Source organism: Haliotis cracherodii, unplaced genomic scaffold (assembly GCF_022045235.1).
Source record: "Haliotis cracherodii isolate W230 unplaced genomic scaffold, xgHalCrac1.p SCAF_9, whole genome shotgun sequence".
Lineage (NCBI taxonomy): Eukaryota > Metazoa > Mollusca > Gastropoda > Lepetellida > Haliotidae > Haliotis > Haliotis cracherodii.
In genome coordinates this window covers 25609579-25632536 of record NW_027266343.1, presented here as the reverse complement: position 1 = coordinate 25632536, position 22958 = coordinate 25609579, and the positions used below count along the sequence as shown (strand labels likewise).

At 40.7% G+C, this 22958-nt stretch overlaps 1 protein-coding gene across 1 annotated transcript in view; it reads left to right on the top strand.

Moving 5' to 3' along the window:
• LOC139452658 (tyrosine-protein kinase receptor torso-like) overlaps positions 1-22958 on the top strand; it is a 381001-nt gene that overhangs the window by 50776 nt on the left and 307267 nt on the right. Inside the window, exon 2 of the mRNA XM_071234197.1 lies at positions 15977-16066. Coding sequence (XP_071090298.1) covers positions 15977-16066 — 90 coding nt within the window. The remainder of the gene's footprint in view (positions 1-15976; positions 16067-22958) is intronic.

The following is a 22958-nucleotide window of genomic DNA, read 5'->3' as shown; positions in this document are numbered from 1 at the left end:
TATATCCTACCTGAATATTATCCTGGGGGAGGTTTTACTCTAGAGTATAGTATCCTACCTTAGTGCCATACAGGTATGGGTTCAAATGCACTTGCGAGAATCATCCTGACACTAGAGAATTTCATCCCCGGTATAAAAAATAGGGTAGGATAATATTCACTCTTACACTCGTGCAGTTTGTCATCAGAAACAGATATTTTTAGATTAAAATTTTCAGGCACTCAATCCTGTTTAAGATGAAGACATTGATCACCTGAAGCGTGATCTGATGGAATGTTTTCCAGAGATGGATGTGTCAGAGCTCATCAAGATACATGCCAGGAAAGTGTCATCTTACAAAAACTGGACCCCAAAACAATGTCGAGCAAAACAATACACTTTTAAATAGAAAAGACAACTTGCTGTGAGTCGAGTGCACTAGATGCCCCAGACTTTCATCGGTTGCGAGACCCTGTTTTGGATGAAAGTGGGCTTAGTTACAAAGTGTATGGGGGGCACGGGTGGCCCAGTCGTCTAAAGGGGCATTCACACGGTACAACTAGTTGTATGCAATTAGTTGCACAAACTGAAGTTGTATACAACTCGGCATTCACACGGCGGCGAGTTGCATACAACTGGGGTCTCGCGAGATCTCTGACAAAAAGCCTTAGACGATAAAATCCAAATGTAAAACAAATAGTTGTCCACACATGAGTTATACATTAATAAAAATATAACGGAACAAATTTCCTTCAGATGTACATTTACTTTAATTTAAGAAATGAAGGGCATGTTTTATTTAACCTATCTATATAAATTTGCCACAATGAATATTTCACAATTCTCCAAAGGAAATATGTATATGCTGCAGTGTGGTACATTCACAAAGCATCTTATAGGAAGAATAACACGATGAATGTCAATTTCTGTAATAAAAAAACAGCTGATTATTATGAGTTTCATAAATTCTATGGCATTTTAGATTATATTAGTAACAGCACTACATACATGTACCCATTTTGCAGCAGTGCATTATTTTACTGGGTGAAAAGATATTGAACGATATTCAAATTATGATTGAAGATTGAAACAGTAAACTACTTCATGAACTGAATGCGTTGTGTGCTAGTTCACCCGCACCTCAAAGGAAATAACAAATATGTACAACGATGTTGATGTTGACGTATACTAATATGACATCACTACCGGTAACCTCCCGTCATAACGTAGCAAGTTCACTGATAGCAGTACGCGGAATGTTTGAAGCAGGTTTTACTGTGATGCTGGGATCACATACATACATAAATGAGTCATGTAAGTTAAGTAATCAGAATCAATCTGAAATCAACAAGTTCTGTTTTTATGTTTCCATTCTCGCCTTGATACTATGTGGAAAGGCAGACCAATACCAACGTCAGTTTGTGTGATTTTGCGTCAATATCATGGCGTCACGTGGAACGATTTCTGTTGACTTTTCCAAAAAAGTATCTAGACTCTAATTATTTATTCCTCAATTTTTGCAAGGATTGCATATTTGTAATAATCCGAACTAATGTAGGCAACAAATTGACGACTAAATCTCTCGGAATAGTAGAAAATGTTAAGTAAAACTAGAAGTTTGCTTTGTTTACATTTTTTTCAATGAGAAGAGCACAGGGTTTGGTTTCACACTTGAATATTGCGGTTGATTTCATTAATATTTGGACCGTTTGTATTGGTGACTTAGACAAAATGTCATTTGATTCTTAATGGTATGATGAATTCAGGGATGTATGTATCGTAGCTGAGTGTGAAATACATGTGATGTGATAGGCATCTCGTGAAACGCGAAAAGAACCGTGATTTCCCAACGCTATCAACATGGCGGTTCGGTCCAGAGTTTTTGTTTCGAAAACGAATATAGGATTATTGGAGTCTTTTTGGAATGATGATTGGTGTTTTGACAAAGAGCAGAAACCCGATGGTTTTGTAATTGCAATTCTCATGTAGCTATACCTTATTTAAAAAAATAATCACATTTAGAACAGTGAATTGGTAAAATGCGAAAATGGCAATATTTTCGCTGTACACTATTTTCAGATGTCGTAAGTGATACATATGCTTTGCCTAACATAGTTGTTAATGGCATCACATAATAGATAATTCCCCTCAGGATCTAAAACTGTGACGTTTATTTGTGTGTATGATGTATTTTAAGTTTAAGAAACGTATATGGACCTAATCTCACCTTGGTCTACACTACAGTATACAGTCACATAGCCTGTCGTTTCAAATAACAATATAAACAGTTTAACATGAAGAATTAGACCGATGCAAATGTCAAAATATATAATTTGGGACAGTGGTACCTACTTTTCATAGGTCCTTTATTGAGTGGTGACACTAAGGATACCGAAAAGCAGAACTTACCGACGTGAATCGGAGTTGCCATTTTTGTTTAGAAATTGACGTGTAAATGTCACGTGATTTTCATACGCGTTTTGATTGGCTGCGTACGTACAACTTGTCGCATGAAAATAGAGCATGTCCTATTCCGTACAACTCACGTCCAACAAGTTGCATGCTTCAAAAGTTGGACTGACTGGCCCGTTCACACGATGCAATGTGTTGCATGCAACAAATTGTATACAACTAGTTGTACCATGTGAATGCCCCTTAAGGTTCACCCTGATTATTTTTCTAGGTTTGTCAGCACCATACCAGTGCTCGTGGGTTTCACTGAAGTGGTAAACGTCTGAGACCTGCATCACTTCGGGCTTTCCTCCCACATTAAGCTGACACGCCGTGATATAACTGGAATACAGCATTAAACCCAACTCACTCACTCACTCGCTCGCTCACTACAAAGTGTATGATGATGTCAATCTGATATTACTGAGAATCATCTTCCTTCTGTCATAGCGACTGATTTACGACACCCATTGTCTGAAGAACATTTAATTGCAAAGGCTCATTACCCTGGAGCCATGACATCTTTATGTCTTGAAACACTGAACTGCTATTATTTATAAGATGCTAATCCTAATTGTTAATCCCCATGTTTGTGTACATCGACCGTCTGCCATCCTGAACGAGATGTGCAAGTATGTCACTGATGATTTACTGTTTACATTTATATTTATTACTTACAAAATGTCAGGTGACCTTGGCTATATAAGCCTTGATCCAAAAAGGAAGGAGAAAAGAAAGATCTTACCCTTAGCCTAGCTAGGGTTTGGCTGGGTGCTCCGGGGCACCAAGACAACAACCACAACCACTATGTGCTGACATGGCACATAGTGTCTTTTGTATGTATATATCTACATGTATAAAGTAAAACTGTATATACCGCAAGTCATCATCTCCAAGTTGTCACTTCCTACTGAGAACCATACGTCGGCCTCTTGCATATACGAGTGTGCAAATTGTTCATTAATAAACGTCAGACCGACACGCGTTGTTACTTCTCTGAAAATTCAACCAAAATCAGAAATGCCAAGACTGCAAAATATGCTATATGATTCATTACGATCATCATGATTCAAGATGCATATCAAGGAAACAATTTATTCATAATCTCCAACCAGTTCTTTGGTTTTGGCACGAAATACTTGGCGCGCTTGTTGTCTCCCATGTTCTATGAAGTTATGCCACTGGTCTTATGAGAATTTGATCAAATCACCTGCTTAATTACGTTATATTTGGTGAGTTCTGACAACACTAAACGAAACTCATCTTCAGATATCTTGCAATCAGCCAGTGCTGTTGAAATATGATCCTCAATGCTATTTAACTTTGCTTCAGCCAATACACGAATACTATCATGTTTTAATGCTTTCTTTTGCAACTTAAGAGAAATAAATTTAAGAGCTATTCCTCCCAGTCCAGGGACTCCAGCTGCTACTTCCATGCCAAGTACAATATAGTTGATGATAACCAACACCGGCTACACCAAGTCCCATGAACAGTATCCATCTTTCAGATGCTTCATCGAGCACTGGATATAAACCTATAATATATATTATTATACAAGAGTGTGTTATTGGTTGAGAGTATACATCAGCCTTAGATACATGTTATAGATTATAAATATCCTAAGAAGCGAAAGACGCATCATATTAACTTCAACTCCCTCAAGAGTTGAAGTAATGATATTGTTTACTGCATTGAAAATAATACTACAACGTAGATGTTCATGTCTTTTAAACCACTTAATTGATAGACCGGGTAATATCACGAGGCCATGTTCTGGCGCATCCCCAAACAAGAATTCCATAAGATGTGTGGCGCTTAGGGGTTTAGCATTCAAGTTATTTAATATATCATTAAATTCAGTAACTAAAGTTAAGTTAACATCTTTTAATGCTGGACGACTCAATAACATATAACCTGGGTCATCTGGCTTGGGGAGTGACTAACACACTCTTTCGTTTTGAGGGAATATAAGCCCCGAGTATGATCCCACTTTTCATTATCTTAGTTAAATGATGTGTCTTATCCGTAGTCACATATGGTGAGACGATGACGATATTCAGTAGCCATTTGATTTATTGTTGATTTATAAGATTGTATAAAGTGTTTTTATGGAGCCCGCTTATCTAATCATAATTTAAATCCCCTAAATTAGTAGCTGGGACATAACGTGCTGAGAATATAACTTCTTTCCGCTTGTAAACATTATCTTGTATATAAGCATATAACATTGCCCTCGATAGAGGGTTTGTCAAATCCTTCTGTGTCCCCAAGATCGGAAAGCGCAAATGTATTACATTGTCTAAGGTTATGCATTCCAGGACCTGAAGAATCAACCATTATTTATGATATGGAGTGACACACTCAAATATCCTATATGTACATCTAATACAGAAATTTTGAGCTCTGTTATAATGCCCCGCTTTAACTTCTTAAACTGTAATAATGAGAAAGATTCTGTTCTACCACTATTTTATTTTTCATCTTCAGAATAGCTCTGAGTTGAGTATTAGGACTTTCGTGTTGAATATTATCCATTGTACTAATCAGTTCAAGATGGATGCACAACTCTTGAAAGGTAACTATATCAGGTAACTTAACTCCATGCACTGTTGTGTTGGGTGCCACTTCTCTTCTTATAAACCCAAGTGTATTTATTTGCTAAGTCCCTATGAAGTTTAAATATAGAATGTGTTCCACTGCTTAAAATCAGCACCCCATTCAACTCATTTAGTGTGAGACTAGCTCCCAAAGGCTTAAAAATTTCGTCATTGAGTGAGCACACACTGTAATATCCATCAGATAGAGTATGACGGTCTTTATCAAGTAAAAGCTTATTATTACCTGTCGCAGTACTTACATTGGTCCACTGTAGATAATACGTTATATCGCACAGAGCAACTTAAAGTTGCCCAGCCGAGTTATCAATAGCATGAAGCAATTTAATAGACTTTATGACCATTTGTTATTCCTCGGGAGTGTTACATACATATTAAATATATGTATAGATACTATGTTATAACTTCAATATGGGAGGTGTTAAAACCGAGAGTAGTATGGAGGCAAATGACCTTACACACCCAACGATTTTCGTCGATATCTCCTGTGCTCAGTTTAAAACTCAATACCCTGATATCTTCAGAAATTACAGGTTCACGTCAACAAACGTTAAAACAGTACATGATTGGTTCTCCAATCCAATGCAGTTCTGGCAAAACCAGCTAAACTTTGCTATATGGTGTGCCACAACAGACTGTGGGGTATCTATTAGTGACAAACTAAGTAAATCTGTTTTTTTATTTCACGTGTACAAACAGAAAAGGCATATCCAGAAATAAGTGCACCATTACCACAGGATCAAGTATGGAAAGTATCAAATAATCCATACAATCGGCGGGCATATGAACATATTTGTGGGGAAATTGCTATTTCTTTGAGTAAAGATTGGCATCTGTGTGGAGTTAACCATTGGTCTAGGTATTCCATACGGTGGGTCACACTCGGTTAAAGAAGTCAGCAATGATTAAGTGAAAAGAGTTCAACTTCTACCAAGCTTAGCTCTCTCAAGTAATGAGTGGAGAGACGATTGCATGAGTTTTAAGGGTGGTGTTGCTCTCATCGTCCAAAAGGTTGAGCAACCACAAGATGCAGAAAATGCTTAGGAAAAAAATCATTTTAAATAGATCAGAAGGTTTTACTTATGGTGTTGAAAGAATTAATGATTCAATCACAACTTGGAGCTCAGTCACAAACACACTCAAACATCATTGGTGTGGGGACATCTTTCAATGTACAAAAGCAGTTTACTGTGAACGTAGAGGATGCTATTTCATCACCCCTTGATCTACCTTCGGCAATATAGAGATATCAAGATGTGCTAAAGTAGACTATGTCTTTATAATAGGTCTGTACATGTCACCGAGTAACATGCTACTTAAGATTGGCCATGTGGTAGGTTATAATAATAAAATTGTGGTTGCTACCGATAAAGAACAAACTCTCGGTTTCAATTTAGATCTTAACACTGTATAAATAACGCAACGAAACACAGATGAAACAGGAATAGTCAAGCCACAGTCCTCTACTGTAATTAAACCAAAAACAGAAGTGCAACAGTCACATGTTGTGCCTCAAAATCAACAACATATGGATGAAAAAACAGTGCTTATAGTAGGTGGAGTCTTGGCTGGTTTACTCATGATTTGGATAAATAGTCTTTAGCGGTTATATTCAACAGCCCGACAATTGCTACAATCACTGCCCATAAGTTTTAACTAAGCCAAGTGGCGGTCTTGGCTAATAAATTCAAGAGCCAGGATACAATACTTCCTATTATATCAGGAGGTGCAGACGCGGCTTTCCCAATGAGCTTTCCTAGTGCTTCTCCTAATGCCAGTAAATGCTTTCTTATCAACTCTTATAACCATCCTTATCAGTAGGTGGTGTGCTACCACTTGTACCACCACATCCAGTTAATGCAAGAGCCAAAGTTGACATAATAAATCTCAATGCGGTTTAAATACTGGTAATGGTTATCCCCTGTTCTCTGAACAATGTTTTAATTTTTTCGGCCAGTGTAGTATCAATCATTGAGGACTTGATCGATAGTTTCTCGAATTCGACTGATTTTTTAACGAAGTGGAAGCTGCTTCCAAGCGGGCTGATCTTTCGTCTTCTTAGTTACGCAATCTTTCTGCAACACATGGTCTACTGAATTCATCATCTGCCTGTTCAAATTTTGTTTTTCATAAGCTATATGCTTGTTGACTTCATCTAGCTTGTCTGTATTATTGATGAGAGATCCCCGCATTGTTTGCATTGCCTTGTCAAGACCTTGTAATTCTCTAATACTGTCCTCCAAAGATGGTGCCTTTAATGTAAAATTATCATAGTTTGCCAAGATTTCTCTGAGACTATCAGAGGCCTCCTTTGCATGTTGTGGTGTGTCTTCCAAATTATCTTTATCTTTGGCAGCCGCTGTTGCACCAAGTTCAGTCCACACAGCCTAAAGAACCTTAGTTGTCTTTGAAGAAAATTTTGCTTGTGAGTTGTCATAGTCTACAAGACCTAATTCATTACGAATAATGTTGATGCCACCATCATGTCCGGCTATTGGAGACAACGCTAGGGGTTTCTGAGTACAAGAATTCATAAGATCAATATTTGGAGTGCCATGCTGATCCAATATTCCTTTACTATCTATTGTAAACTTGGAATAGTCATGGCCAATAGGAGTAACATATTTTTTGTCTTCTTTTAAGACATCATAATAATCATTAACAGCTGAATGCAAAAGTTCCTTATTAAGATTCATAAAGCTGGTTTCGTCAGTCACCCCTTCGATTACAGTAGTATCAGTAGGTTATGAAGAGCATCCATTTTGAAACATTATTCCATAATTTCAATATAAAGAATGTCTTTGCAAAATGGGTGCAATTCAAATCCCCAATGTAGACTTCAGGATCCATCAGGAGTCAAAGCAATTCACCACTCTGTAACTATAACTAATAACTTGAGTTCCATTGATCAGAATCAAACACTTCTGGTTCGCTTTCCTAATCTCGCTGCTCATGATGTGTTAGTTCCAGGAACTGCATTTACAATGAGTTTGACTTCTCCTGACCTTAACAGGGAGCTTGTTCAGAACATAGGCCATGCAATTGTAAAGAAAATCAGCTAAAGAACAGTTAAAACCTACGGTATAAAGGTATCAGTAATAAAATAAGACTGTATGTGGGTGCTGATAGTGGTGATAATACCCATGGTAGAAGATAAGGCTGTTGCTGATGTGATAGGTAACCGATTTTATATTCCACTTGACTTTGAATTATTAGATAGTCACATCCCATTTGATCAAACATCCCTAGGCGATATGTTAGAATACGAACTCACTTTTGATGGCTACAACATCGTAAACCAAAGCTAGCCATTCAATTGAAAATATCTCACTGGAGTATGATATGATAACAGATCCTTAATCCGCCATTTTGTATGATCGCATTCTTCGGTTACCGAAAGATCGCCAGGGACAAAAGTGACACAACATGGAATATCAATCTAAACATGCCAGCTAGATCATTAAAGGGTATTTCAATGTTGTTCGAGGACCATTTTGAAGAGATACCGAGGTGTTCTATAAACCTAAGATTACAAAAGTGGGATTGACTATCGAGGGCGTGCCTAATCAACTATATAGTCAAGGCATGCGAGCATGTCAACAGTGAGATGAGATTAAAAAACTCTCTTCTATAAGACGAAGTCCAGAACTTAACACGGTTGCAAAAGATCTGGCTCTTGGGGATGTATCGCTGGCTGAATTCCTTACCTCGAAGTATGTGCTGTCGACCGACATGCAAACCACAGATGATGACCAACTACATGGTAGTGGGCGGAGAATAGAGAATGCTAGTGAGGGTGTTACTATACAAATAATGAAGACGGCCGAAACAGTTGGTAAAGTAAACTTATATTTGTATGTGATTATGAATGCCAAACTTAATATACACAATGGAAGATTATTGCAAGAGATCTATTAATAATCTTTTACCTAAAGAACCTCACTGCGCTATCATCTGCGGGATCTGCGGGATACAGTCGTCTACTATAAAAAGGGTTGATTCTCCTGATTTTGTTGTGGCATACTCGTAAACAGTCTTGTAAACAATCACCTGGATCAACTTTGTGCACCTCGGGAAAAAAAGTATGCAGTCCACTGTAGAAATCTCCAGTTAAATCTATTATCAGGCTAAAGAAAATATGCAGAGTTCTTAAGTTTGATCTAAGACCTTGGATGGAGCCCTATATAAGACTGAACACAGATTTAATAAGCTCATGAATAACTCAGTATTTGGTAAAACTATGGAGAATCTAAGGAAGTGTGTTGATGTTAAATTGGTCAGATCTAATGAGGAAGAAAGACTAGTCCATCTTTTAACAGAAGTAACATATTTGATAATGACTTAGAGGCAGTATATATGCGGAAGAGTAATATGAAATTCAACAGACCGGTGTACATTGGTATGAGTATTCATGACTTGTCAAAACACTTAATGTATGACTTTTATTACAATGAACTTAAGAAGCAAAACGGTGATAGTGTGAGGTGTTATATACCGACACAGATTCTTTGTTAATGGAAATACAAACCAAGGATGTGTATAAAGATATGGCAGAAAAAATAGATGTGTACGATACGAGCGATTACCCAAAAGATAATTGCTCAGGGCAGTAAATAAAAAGGTGTTAAGTAAGATGAAGGATGAATGTGCTGGGACTCCTATAGTCAAGTATGTTGGATTAAGACCTAAGATGTATTCTATAAAGAAGTTTGATAATGAAGAGATAAGAATAGCTAAAGGTGTTAAAAAGTATATGGTAAAAAAGCAGATCAAACAAGAACAGTACCACATTTTCTTCAGTACAGTGAATGCTTTTTTTCTGTGTAGAAGAGGGTGCATATTATACATGCCATCATGAGTTTGTATTTTTTTGTCCCCAATGCAAAGACACTTCATGAGCACATAACACTGGAAATACCATGTCAACAAATCGATACTGAAGTGCGCAAATTAATCATGTAATTACACTGTCTAGTTATAAAAAGTGCTCATTGTATATCTGGACTTAGGTTTGTAACTTATTTAATTAATTATATTCAAAATTCCTTTTAATATTGTTTTCATTAATTTCAGCGAAATCGTGTGTGAAGCGATTGGAAGATCGTACAACTCACCGTTATTAACAGCAACCATGGTCAGATTACCACTACTGACGCCTTGAAACAAACTTTAGTTGACAGAGAATGGATACATATATCATAAATGCCATACTTTGACCTGTTAAAAGTCATATTTGTGTAGTTTGACGATTCTATGTCAGCATGTAGTTCTTGCGATCACGTGTGTGTGAGCCCCGATGGTGACTGGGCAATTTTTATATTAAAAAAATGACTGGCAATTGCGATCAGCTGCACCGAAGTGCATGCTTAGGGTTATTATTACTTTAAATATATTTAGTAAAAGTTGCAACAAAATATATAGATATTGGAATATATTATTCCTGATAAAAAAATAGTTTCATGTAAAAATTTTCCCTGATCCTTTAGAGTTATATCATTAGGTAAGTTTAAACCGAATCACCGGTAGATTCCAAGAAAATGTATGTACAGCAGATTGCTGTTTCCGGGTTAGTTTACGTGAAAATACACAAGGTTATCTTAATCCCCGGATGTAAAACAATGGCTAGCAGAACAAAAAATACAATTTGGACATGTCTGGTGATACTTTTATCTCAAATTTGTACTGACCAAGTTTCTTATCACCGGTTTGTTTACTGGAATTAGCTGAAGGGGTAAAGTGTAACTTTTTCGGTGCACAATATTGGAAAACAATTTTTTCCAAAATACTGAATCCGCTAGAGAGCGGTGCACACTATACTTAAGAAAATATGGTATCAAGAAGCATTATTCAATGGAAGAACATTCAAACATGAGATGTATATTTTAAGAAGTTACAATCACAGGATATTTGGATTAAGAATGAACAAGACATCATTATCCCCCTTAGATACAAAGAGATGGATTGATAAGGATGGTGTAACTACCTATGCTTGTGGTTACTTAGGGAGGTAATACTGTATCGCTGGGGACTATGAGCAACTCTTCTCGTACAAATCCCCTTACGATAATATAGAAAAGGTTGGCCTTCTTTCATAACCAACTGACTAATGTTATATATCTTAAGGGACAAAACTGGATCAGTTGCATGACCTTGGCCCCCTTCGAGTTCACCGGGCTGGTATAAATATCTTACATATACTCTATCCGGAAGTTTTTGATCTTTGCCTCTCCGTGGTGCTGAAGATTCTGAAGTCACAGATTTCATTTTCATCGCATCAGATGATTTCTTCCCATTTAATCTTGTTACTTCATCATTAACAGCTGATAATCGTGTCACCCATTCCGTTGATCTTAATCAATCTGATTTTATTTCATTCCCACACTGATATCCAAACAAACATTCTGCTAATGTCCGGTTAAATCTTTCAACAATAGCTTGGCTAGTGTGGCCCTCTTTTTCACCATGCCTGACTGCAACATCGTACTTTCTTAATAGTTAGTTACAGATCCCATGAACACGCGACCGGGATCTGGTTGAAATAACTTAGGCCATTTTTAGTGGTCAGCATTTATATATGCGGCTCAGTGCATTAGCTACTTCTGTTGAATGTTTTGCGGTTAATGGTTAAGCCTCTTTGTACCGACTAGCTAAGTCTTCTACGGTTAAAGCAAATTTATTTGTTTTGCATCCTACCTTATCATGCGGAAGAAACAAGGGGTCGGCCTGATGAACTTTATTAGTTATGGAAATATCAAACTTTTTCCTTGGTATATAATGCGGTGCTGTTAAGTATGTTTGCCATATTACTTGTTTCTTTAACCAATCCTTGGCAACATCTTGAGATACCTTACCTGCTGCAGCTAGTTTTTGTATTGACCCATTACCTTTCCAACATTCTCGCGGACTATAGTAAATTTTATCCATTGTTACTGAATATTAATCTTTCTTTAATACAACAATGACAATCATCGGATCACATCTCATAATTTGCAGTAGCATCGTTGGGGTATGAATCTGGTCTAGGTGGCAGCGAGCCAGAACCCCCATTGCCTATACTACTCACACAGATTGTGCTCAAGTGAAACCAATCACACAGATTGTACTCTAGTGACATCAATCTCACAGATTGTACTCTAGTGACACCAATCACACAGATTGTATTCTAGTGACATAAATCACATATTGTACTCAAGTGACACCAATCACACAGATCATACTCTAGTGACATCAATCTCACAGATTGTACTCTAGTGACATCAATCTCACAGATTGTACTCTAGTGACACCAATCACACAGATTGTACTCCAGTGACACCAATCACACAGATTGTACTCTAGTGACATCAATCTTACAGGTTGTACTCTCATGACACCAATCACACAGATTTTATTCTAGTGACACCAATCACAGATTGAACTCTAGTGACACCAATCGCACAGATTCAACTCAAGTCACCAATCACACAGACTGTACTCTAGTGACACCAATCACACAGAATGTACTCTAGTGACACCAATCTCACAGATTGAACACAAGTGACACAAATCACACAGACTGTACACAAGTGACACCAATCACATAGATTGTACACAAGTGAAACCAATCACACAGATTGTACTCTAATGACACCAATCACACAGATTGTACACTAGTGACACCAATCACACAGATTGTACACAAGTGACACCAATCACACAGATTGTACACAAGTGACACCAATCACACAGATTCTACTCAAGTGACACCAATCACAAAGATTGTACTCGAGTGACTCCAATCACACAGATTGAACTCTAGTGACACCAATCACACAGATTGTACTCTAGTGACACTAATCACACAGATTGTACTCTAGTGACACTAATCACACAGATTGTACTCTAGTGACACCAATCACACAGATTGTACTCTAGTGACACTAATCACACAGATTGTACTCTAGTGACACCAATCACACAGATTGTACTCTAGTGACACCAATCACACAGATTGTACTCCACTGAGCACCAGATTCACACCGATTGTACTCCAGTCACACCAAGTGCACAGATTGTGTCACTTGATGTGCACAGGTGTGAGGTCAATTAGACAGACAGAAGTAGGCAAGACAGAAGTGAACTAGGCAGAAATGAACTAGGCAGAAGCAAACTAGGCAGAAGTGAACTTAAGGCGGTAGTGAACTAATCAGAAGTGAACTAGGAGAAGTAAAGTTAAGGTGGTTGTGAACTAGACAGAAGTGAACTTGGCAGAAATGAACAAGGCAGAAATGAACTAGGCAGAAGCGAACTAGGCAAAAGTGAACTTGGCGCTAGTGAACTAGGCAGAAGTGAACTTAGCGGTAATGAACTAGGCAGAAGTGAACTAGGCAGAAGGGAACTAGGCTGTAATGAACTAGGCAGAAGTGAACTAGGCAGAAGTGAACCAAGCGGTAGTGAACTAGGCAGAAGTGAACCAAGCGGTAGTGAACTAGGCAGAAGTGAACTAGGCAGTAATGAACTAGGCAGAAGTGAACTAGGCAGAAGTGAACCAAGCGGTAGTGAACTAGGCAGAAGTGAACTAGGCAGTAATGAACTAGGCAGAAGTGAACTAGGCAGTAATGAACTAGGCAGAAGTGAACTAAGCGGTAGTGAACTAGGCAGAAGTGAACTAGGCAGAAGTGACCTAGGCAGAAGCAAACTAGGCAATAGCAAACTAGGCAAAAGTGAACTTGGCAGTAGTGAACTAGGCAGAAGGGAACTAAGCGGTAATGAACTAGGCAGAAGTGAACTAAGCGGTAGTGAAATAGGCAGAAGTGAACTAAGCGGTAATGAACTAGGCAGAAGTGAACTAAGCGGTAATGAACTAGGCAGAAGTGAACTAAGCGGTAATGAACTAGGCAGAAATGAACCAAGCGGTAATGAACTAGGCAGTAATGAACTAGGCAGAAGTGAACTAGGCAGTAATGAACTAGGCAGAAGTGAACCAAGCGGTAATGAACTAGGCAGTAATGAACTAGGCAGAAGTGAACTAGACAGAAGTGAACTAGGCAGAAGTGAACCAAGCGGTAATGAACTAGGCAGAAGTGAACCAAGTGGTAATGAACTAGGCAGTAATGAACTAGGCAGTAATGAACTAGGCAGAAGTGAACTAGGCAGTAATGAACTAGACAGAAGTGAACCAAGCGGTAATGAACTAGGCAGAAGTGAACCAAGCGGTAGTGAACTAGGCAGTAATGAACTAGGCAGAAGTGAACTAGGCAGTAATGAACTAGGCAGAAGTGAACTAAGCAGTAATGAACTAGGCAGAAGTGAACTAATCGGTAATGAACTAGGCAGAAGTGAACCAAGCGGTAATGAACTAGGCAGTAATGAACTAAGCGGTAATGAACTAGGCAGAAGTGAACTAGGCAGTAATGAACTAGGCAGAAGTGAACTAAGCGGTAATGAACTAGGCAGAAGTGAACTAAGCGGTAATGAACTAGGCAGAAGTGAACCAAGCGGTAATGAACTAGGCAGTGATGAACTAGGCAGAAGTGAACTAGGCAGTAATGAACTAGACAGAAGTGAACCAAGCTGTAATGAACTAGGCAGAAGTGAACTAGGCAGTAATGAACTAGGCAGAAGTGAACTAGGCAGTAATGAACTAGGCTGAAGTGAACTAAGCGGTATTGAACTAGGCAGAAGTGAACTAAGTGGTAATGAACTAGGCAGAAGTGAACTAGGCAGTAATGAACTAGGCAGAAGTGAACTAAGCGGTAATGAACTAGGCAGAAGTGAACTAATCGGTAATGAACTAGGCAGAAGTGAACCAAGCGGTAATGAACTAGGCAGTAATGAACTAAGCGGTAATGAACTAGGCAGAAATGAACTAGGCAGTAATGAACTAGGCAGAAGTGAACAAAGCAGAAGTGAACTAAGCGGTAATGAACTAGGCAGAAGTGAACTAAGCGGTAATGAACTAGGCAGAAGTGAACCAAGCGGTAATGAACTAGGCAGTGATGAACTAGTCAGAAGTGAACTAGGCAGTAATGAACTAGGCAGAAGTGAACCAAGCGGTAATGAACTAGGCAGAAGTGAACTAGGCAGTAATGAACTAGACAGAAGTGAACCAAGCTGTAATGAACTAGGCAGAAGTGAACTAGGCAGTAATGAACTAGGCAGAAGTGAACTAGGCAGTTATGAACTAGGCAGAAGTGAACTAAGCGGTATTGAACTAGGCAGAAGTGAACTAAGTGGTAATGAACTAGGCAGAAGTGAACTAGGCAGAAGTGAACTAAGCGGTAATGAACTAGGCAGAAGTGAACTAATCGGTAATGAACTAGGCAGAAGTGAACTAAGCGGTAATGAACTAGGCAGTAATGAACTAGGCAGTAATAAACTAGGCAGAAGTGAACTAGGCAGAAGTGAACTAAGCGGTAATGAACTAGGCAGTAATGAACTAGGCAGAAGTGACCATGTTTCAGTCTATCTTGTTTCAATCATTCCAACATCCACACTCTTGTGCATCACAAGGGACTCACAATGGATGTTATTTGAGTGGATTCTTAATTTTTCTGTGTATTGGACACAATATTTTGTCTTTGAAATATCCCTTATGAACACTTGATTCTGAAGATTCTTTTCTAAAAAAATGTAATAGTCTGTGGTTTCAAACTTGGTAGAATGTCCTTATAATATTCAATTTTATCTCAAAGTTTATTTTCCAAAATTGTCCAAATCAGTTGTACAGTGTGGATTACACAGAGCAATGCTTCTATTGTGATGTACATATTACAGGCTTTCCACGCAATTTTTGGAATTGAATTGTGAGAATAAATTATTCCAACATAATCTGGTATTTATGATTTCCTCTATCATTATTTTTGTCACCATCCCCTTTTAACTTTGTGGACTGGAAAAAGATGTTGTGGTCTAATCATTTATACTATTTTAAAATTTGTGTGTTACAGTTTGGGCAGCAGCCAAGACTCGCAGCAACAGAATTCTTTGATGTCTATCCATCTTACATCTGTAATGACAGTCCTTTCAAATGCAGTCAGGTATGGCATTCAGTGTAAACTCCTTGATCAGGAAATGCCAGATAGTCTGATTCATGGCAGGTTCAGTCATTTGTTGAATGATGTCATTTTGATATCTGGTGTGGATGCTCACATAGCTGGACTCCAGTGTGACACGCCATGTCCATAAACACCACAGATACGTGTTCTTCTGTATGCATATTTTAAAATAGTTTTTCTTTGCTGGAGTTAGGCATGTAATGCTTAATAGTGTAAAACATGAAATTACTGAGTCGGCAAAGTAATGAAAGTGCCAACACCTAGCCTATCATGCATCATGAAATATATATGCAGTGGCCATACCTTTGAAACTCAATAATTAATTTGCAAATGACAGCACCAAGACTCTAGGGCTTAGAGTGACAGTTTTAAAGAACACTGAATGCTTTCTACACAAACGCATCCTTCTAACCTCAAGGAAATCCAGGGAAGGAAATTCATTGATGACGAGGTTCAAATCTGACTTTATGGCTGCCTTGTCGTAAACCTATTTTTGGCCATTACTCAGCCATGTGTTACATGTGTAGTAAGAAATGGACTAAGGTTGGCGTCTAGACCTGGTAGTATGCCGGGGTTTCTGACGTAATCTTCAGTGAATCCATTTCAGAACTGAATATATATTAAGTCTTTGAAAGGCATTTAGAAGTGATACACATAAGGAAACAAATTTATGAATGTCAACTTCTTTATATTGAGGAACACAACTTTCAGAGTATATGCTTACTTCATCAGGTGAATGAATGATATGAGGCAGAGCATATATACGAGGGGCATTCAATAAGTTTTGCAACTTGAGCATTTGTGTTTACACAAACAATGTCAACTTGTGGCAGGTGTGACACTAGTTATAACATCAGGTTGACACGTGTCATATCAAGTTCCAGACACAACAATAAGTTAGATGTGATGGCTTCATTCACCTGAGGGTGGTCAGAATCATTGATTCTCTCAAACATGAACAACGCTCTGTAATAAAGTTCGTTACCAAGGAGAGATGCCAGGCAAAAGAAATCCATGTGTGAATTATGTGAATGTGGATTCGAACAGTTAAATCACCCACCCTACAGCCCAGATTTAGCCCCCAGTGACTATTTCCTGTTCTGGCAAATGAAATCTGCCCCATGTGGTAGACACTTCCAGGATGACTAGGACATAAAGGCTGCCACAGTACTGTTAGAGGGCCAATCTGCGGATTTCTATAAAAGTGGTATTAAAAGCTTGAAGGACAAATGGAATAAGTGTATTGAGGTGAATGGAGAATATATTGAAAAATAAAAGTGCAAAAGATATTCTGTGACTTTGTCTTATATTGAAGTTGCAAAACTTATTGAACGCCCCTCGTATGTACATGTAACAAAAGTAATAAGATAACAAATGGTTGAAACTTAACAAGGGAAGCCCACAGATAATTGGCGTTGATAGGTGATTAGCAATAGACAGTGGAAACCAAGACTTAAAAGTAATTAGTGCTGATACATGTAGTTACGGACAACTGGAAGCCAGGACTAAATTATCAGTGATTGGTAATTACCCCCGGCCTCCCGTTTGCCCATTGTCCATTGCCAATTACCAATCACTGGTGTGAGGGGTGTTGTAGGTCGTAATAGAGTCTCCCTTTACTCCGGGTTGCAAGAAGTGTGGTCGTTCATGATCATGGCAGATCCTCATCAGACCTGCTGGAAGTGCAGAGATGTCATGTACAGAGGAGGCTAGATGCGAGCAGTGCACCAACATCTAAGAAAGTCTTCTAAAAAGTAAGCTGAAGCTGTAACTAAGGCTAAAAGGCATGACGCGGCCAAGAATAAAGTTGAAGCCATTACGGTTGTTGACTATGATCAGACCCCTGACTCTACCCCAGTGTCTCCTACAACTATTCAAGCAGAAAATATCTCCTGCAATCTCCATGAACCGCATACAACAATTATTGAAGCAACAGCAGGAGATGATAAAGGCGATGTTTGAGACAAGGTTCTCTGCCTTAAACCAAGATATGAAGATGATAAGAATAGACAGACAGCTCTGGCTAAGAAGAGCCATCTGTTTTTGCAACACACACGACCATAGGGCCTACCCCAGCCAACCAAACCGATCAGCCGACCAGCCAGCCAGGCATTTAACAAAGATATGGAGATGATTAAGAAAAGATAGACAGCTCTGGCTAAGAAGAGTTTCCCGGTCAAGAGATCGCATTGGGGACAGCCATCTCTTTTTGCAACCCACACAGCCAGACTCCACGGCAACCCAGCCGACCACCCAGCAGACTGTTAAGACACTGCATGGACACCATGGTAAACTTGCTGACCATCCAGCCGACCATCCTACCGTATGATCACCATCAACCGACGGTACCCAAGCAAGCCGCACGGACCACACAGGACTGTCCAACTGACCGTCCAGTTGACTGGCCAGCCGACCGAGATGAAGATTACCGTACAGGCTCTGTTATACACAGGCAGCTATCACAAGCCTCAAGGACCTTAATCATACCGGAATCCTGGATACCAGCAGATAATACCTGTTTCACGGATTAAGGATCTGTCCTTGCTATCCAGATATTCAATGGACATTGGCACTTATATCAACTGGTTTGTCACCGGAATCAGACACATCAATCCACCATTACAGATATCATATGAAGGCAAACCTGGAGAGACTCCTATTAGGACAGATCAAGTCGGACTCATCCACAGCCTCATAGACACCATAGTCAGTGTCACAAATACCAGGAAAGATTCGTTCAAGAGCTGTTTCCAGCCAAACCAAGAGGTGGATAATGTCACTACCAATTTCTGCTCCCAAGACATTCAACAGCAAATTGGGACATGTCACAGACGAGGTCAGACAAGATACAAAGGGACGATTCCAATCATCAACTATCAGCCAAGCTTCCAAGGCACATAGATCTTCCCATTCCCAAAAGCATTCCTGGGATCAGAAGGACTCGTCATATTATCAGCCTCCTAAAGTACTGTCGGAAATACTTGAAAAATGCTTTTCTGGCTTCATTTAATACATAGGACTCATAGGACTATAAAAAGAGCATATATCAAAATGGTGCAAATGGACCTAATCTAGGCTTTCCAAACTGACATTGTGATTACCCTAAAAATGTACTTTTACAGGTAAAATGATGATAAAATGAAAATATTCGTGTGTTGTCATGCATGTATGAAACGGCTTATAGTCTGAGGTAATTGCCAAATACCTGGCCCGAGTTGATGACCTCACACCGTCCCGTGCATTCACACAGGTGCAAATGTCCCCTGAGTTGGGGATGGTCTCAAAATATTGCTGTTATTGTACTTAGTTGACGTGCGTTGATGAGGTAGCAATTTAGGATATGTACTGCATTATATTTGCTTAGGAACATGATGGAATAGTTAAAAGCTATGAAACAGGATGAGTATTGGAAGGTTGCAGTTTTGGAATCAAGAAGTATTTGCTGTTCTACAGATGGTTTCTTGAGGTAGCATTTATCTTTGCTGATGACGTATATGAATCTGTACTTTTGAATTTTGTGTTATGTCTTGCCACGAACCCTTTATACTTAGCCAAGATAGGCACAACAGGGTTGAGCTCACAAGGTCTGTAAGTAAGACAACGTGACCGTGTTGTACCGCCAGCGTATATGTCTTGTACTTTACTGGAGTTTAACTTTCGTTTCAGATGGTCTGAAGTCGACAATGTCATATATTCCAGTATGGTTGCCTTCAGACTACTCATGTTTGTCGGCGACAGTATCTGATTCCCGGACGTTATATTAACTGACGTTATCAATGACAATGACAGTGATGTTGTTTAAAATGGGCAATAGCTGATGTTCCAACCAGTCTATGAACACATCACACCCTATAATTTCCTTATGAAAATCAACCAGGTTTTTTTACGCCTCGGAAATTAGCACACATCCACCAATAAGCCCCATATCATGGGTTGCGGCGTGCAAAACAATGACACGATTGCATTTACCTGATGGTACTATGGGTGCTTTATTGTCCATCAGCCGATAGCCACGTGCAGTCAGTGGAGTGATTCATCAAGGTAAATTATCTGGACGCCCTGACTGTGGTAGTTATGAATGGTTCGGAGACAATGTGATCTCATAGACAGGATAGAATATTTTCCCCTGAAAAGTGCTCGGTCATCGCCACATGCAGTCCTTGTGTGATGGTCTTTGCTTGAAGAAGTTGTTCCGACTAGCTGAGAGGCCAACCCTATCATGCAGCTCCCATGTGACCAAAGGAAGTGACGTAACGGATCCTCACATTACTCTTGAGTCTGGACATCGAAGGCATCATGGGGAGGTAGGTCTGTCATGGGTGGGTCCCTTTAGATGCAGTAATGCAGGATAAGTTTAAAAATATAAAAAATATCTAGGATTTTACTAGATTTTTTACTTATCCTGCATAACTCCTTAATGTATCTTTATTGGATGGAACCGGAGGCGGGCATACCTTCAGATGTGGACTTTTATCTTTTATTTCCAGACTCTGTTCCCTAGCCAATCCTTGGCTCTGTGGTCGGTTTCGGGTGACCACTCCATGTATGGGAACCTCCAATTCCCTCAGCCCGACTTCGGCTGTATGGTCGGCCTGGATGACCATTACATGGAAGGGAAGTGTCAGGTATGCGTTGTCAGGTACTGAGCAGCCTGACAAGAACTCTGACATTCAAGCCCCAAGCTGGTGTACAAGATTTTGCCTTTTGGTCTTCCAGCCTGAACGAGCGGAGCAGAGCCTGTAGTTCCGGGATTTACGTCATGCGCCGATCTTCCGGAACTGCCAGGACGGAGTTGAGCGCTACAAGGTAGGTCATTATGGTACTGCCCTTGAGCTTACGCTTGTGACGCAGATGGAGCATGAACTCAGCCAGGAATTGAGGCGTGGCAGATGTGGGGTCTTGTTGCTTGCCCCTGCAAAAGCTCTCGAAGGATTGCCACTAGTCATCATAGAGGCTCCTGGTAGTTGGGCGATGTGCCATCGTGATGGTCCAAACCACTCTGGCCGATTAGCCTTTGGTGATTAGTGCTCTCTGTAAATGGATCAGACATGAAGACATAGCTTGTTTGGTCCTGGGTGTGGCTGTCTGCTGTGAGGGTGGATCAGCAGCTCTGGCCAATCTGGAAGTGGCAGTGGGTTGGCGTCGGACAGCTCTCTGCAGTCGAAGAACCAAGCTCCCGCTGGCCACCAGGGCGTGACCAAAGTCAGATCGAGGTTCTGTCTCGACAAACAAGGGCGAAGGCGTCAGGGTGAAGCTTCCACTAAGTGGGAGCGACTTTGCCTGGCCGAGATAGAGCATCCACTATGTGTTGAACCTGGAACTGCATCCACAAGGTGAAGCAATTGGAACGTCTGTTGAAGGAGCGAGGTCGAATGAGTCGTTCCTTGGTTCCGTAAGCACCATATGACGGTTATGTTGTCCGTTGAGATGGAGAGCCAGGCATGTCTGAGGGCCTGCTTCCAAGATAAGCGCCTCCAGTTTGAGGTTGTTGTTGTGACATAGGCGCTGATCGGCGGACCACAGCCCAAGGCGATCTGTCCCTTCAGGTGTGTGCCCCATCACTGCATGGGCGCATCTACGAATAGGTGCAGAGAGGTTGTAAGCCCTGTCAAGCAGACGCCACCTAAGACATTTGAATCCTGCCGTCCAACATCGGAGATGCTGCTTGAGATGACCCGGGAGGACGATGGAACATCTGAACTGGTTGCAGTTGGAGCCTTCCTCTGTAAGTCAAGTCCTGCACTGAGGTTAGGAGGCCAAGGAGGACTTGCCATTGGCGCAGAGTGCGTGGTAGGTGGAGAGCTGGAGTCAGGTGCGCCTGCATGCGCTCCCACCTGTCTAGGGTACAGAGAAGAGATCGAGGTCCGTCGGGAAGAGGCCCCCGATGAACTGAATGCGATTTGAGGGTGTCAACTCTGACTTCCTGAGGTTGATCTTCCACCCCAATAGGTACAGGAGCCAGTGGGTGAAGTCCCTGTGGCGCAGTAGAGTGACGGTGTCCCAATGATTCAGGAGACAGTCATCTGCCACTAGGAGGTACGAGGCTATCGGCTTGGTAAGCCGTGTGAGTAGCCACAGTGCCGAAGAAAATCCAAATGGGGGAACCGCCCATTGGTAATGGACCCGGTCGTCGGGATGTATACGGACATGTCGATAGGCATCCTCGATATCCAGGCTGATGAATACATCCTGTGTCTGGATCCAGGATCACAGCAGCCTGTGGTGGTCATCCTGAAATACGGTGGACGCGCCAGGTAACGTTTGCTGAAAGCAGCGAGGTTGTGGATCGTCCTGTGTTTGAGTCCTTCTTGGGAACTAGGGAGACAGGTGAATAGAAGCCCGTTGTTATGGCTGGGGCGTGTATAACCTCTATCGCTTTCTTGTCCAGCAGCGCCGAGATGTACTGGCTTAGTACTGGCTTGGTAGCTGTTGAGGCGGGGGGGGGGGGGGTAGGTGGCTATGGGCGACGACGTGAGCGGCGGGTCGTCTATAAGCGCCAGCTTGTACCCATGTCGGATGATGTTGGTGACATATGGGTCCCCCAGGATCTCACAGTTCTACCAGAAACGACCCAGTCTCCAACGTTCTGAAGTGTCGACTATTCACTTGAAGTACCAAACTTGGAGGGGCCGCGGCGGGACTGGTATGCGCCCGATGCCCTGCCTTTTCCTCTGCCTCTGCCCTGAGAGGTTGCGGTGGTGCCGTGTCCCTTGGGCTGGAGGCTGTTGCGGCTGGTATGAGCCAGACTGGGACGCCTCAGCGAAGGCTGGCTGTGACACCCTAGCCAAGTTCTCTTTGAGAGCTGTCTGGTCTTGGGCGAAGGCTAAGACTCGGGATCAAGTCATTGATGTACAGCCACAGGCTTCTGGTCTAG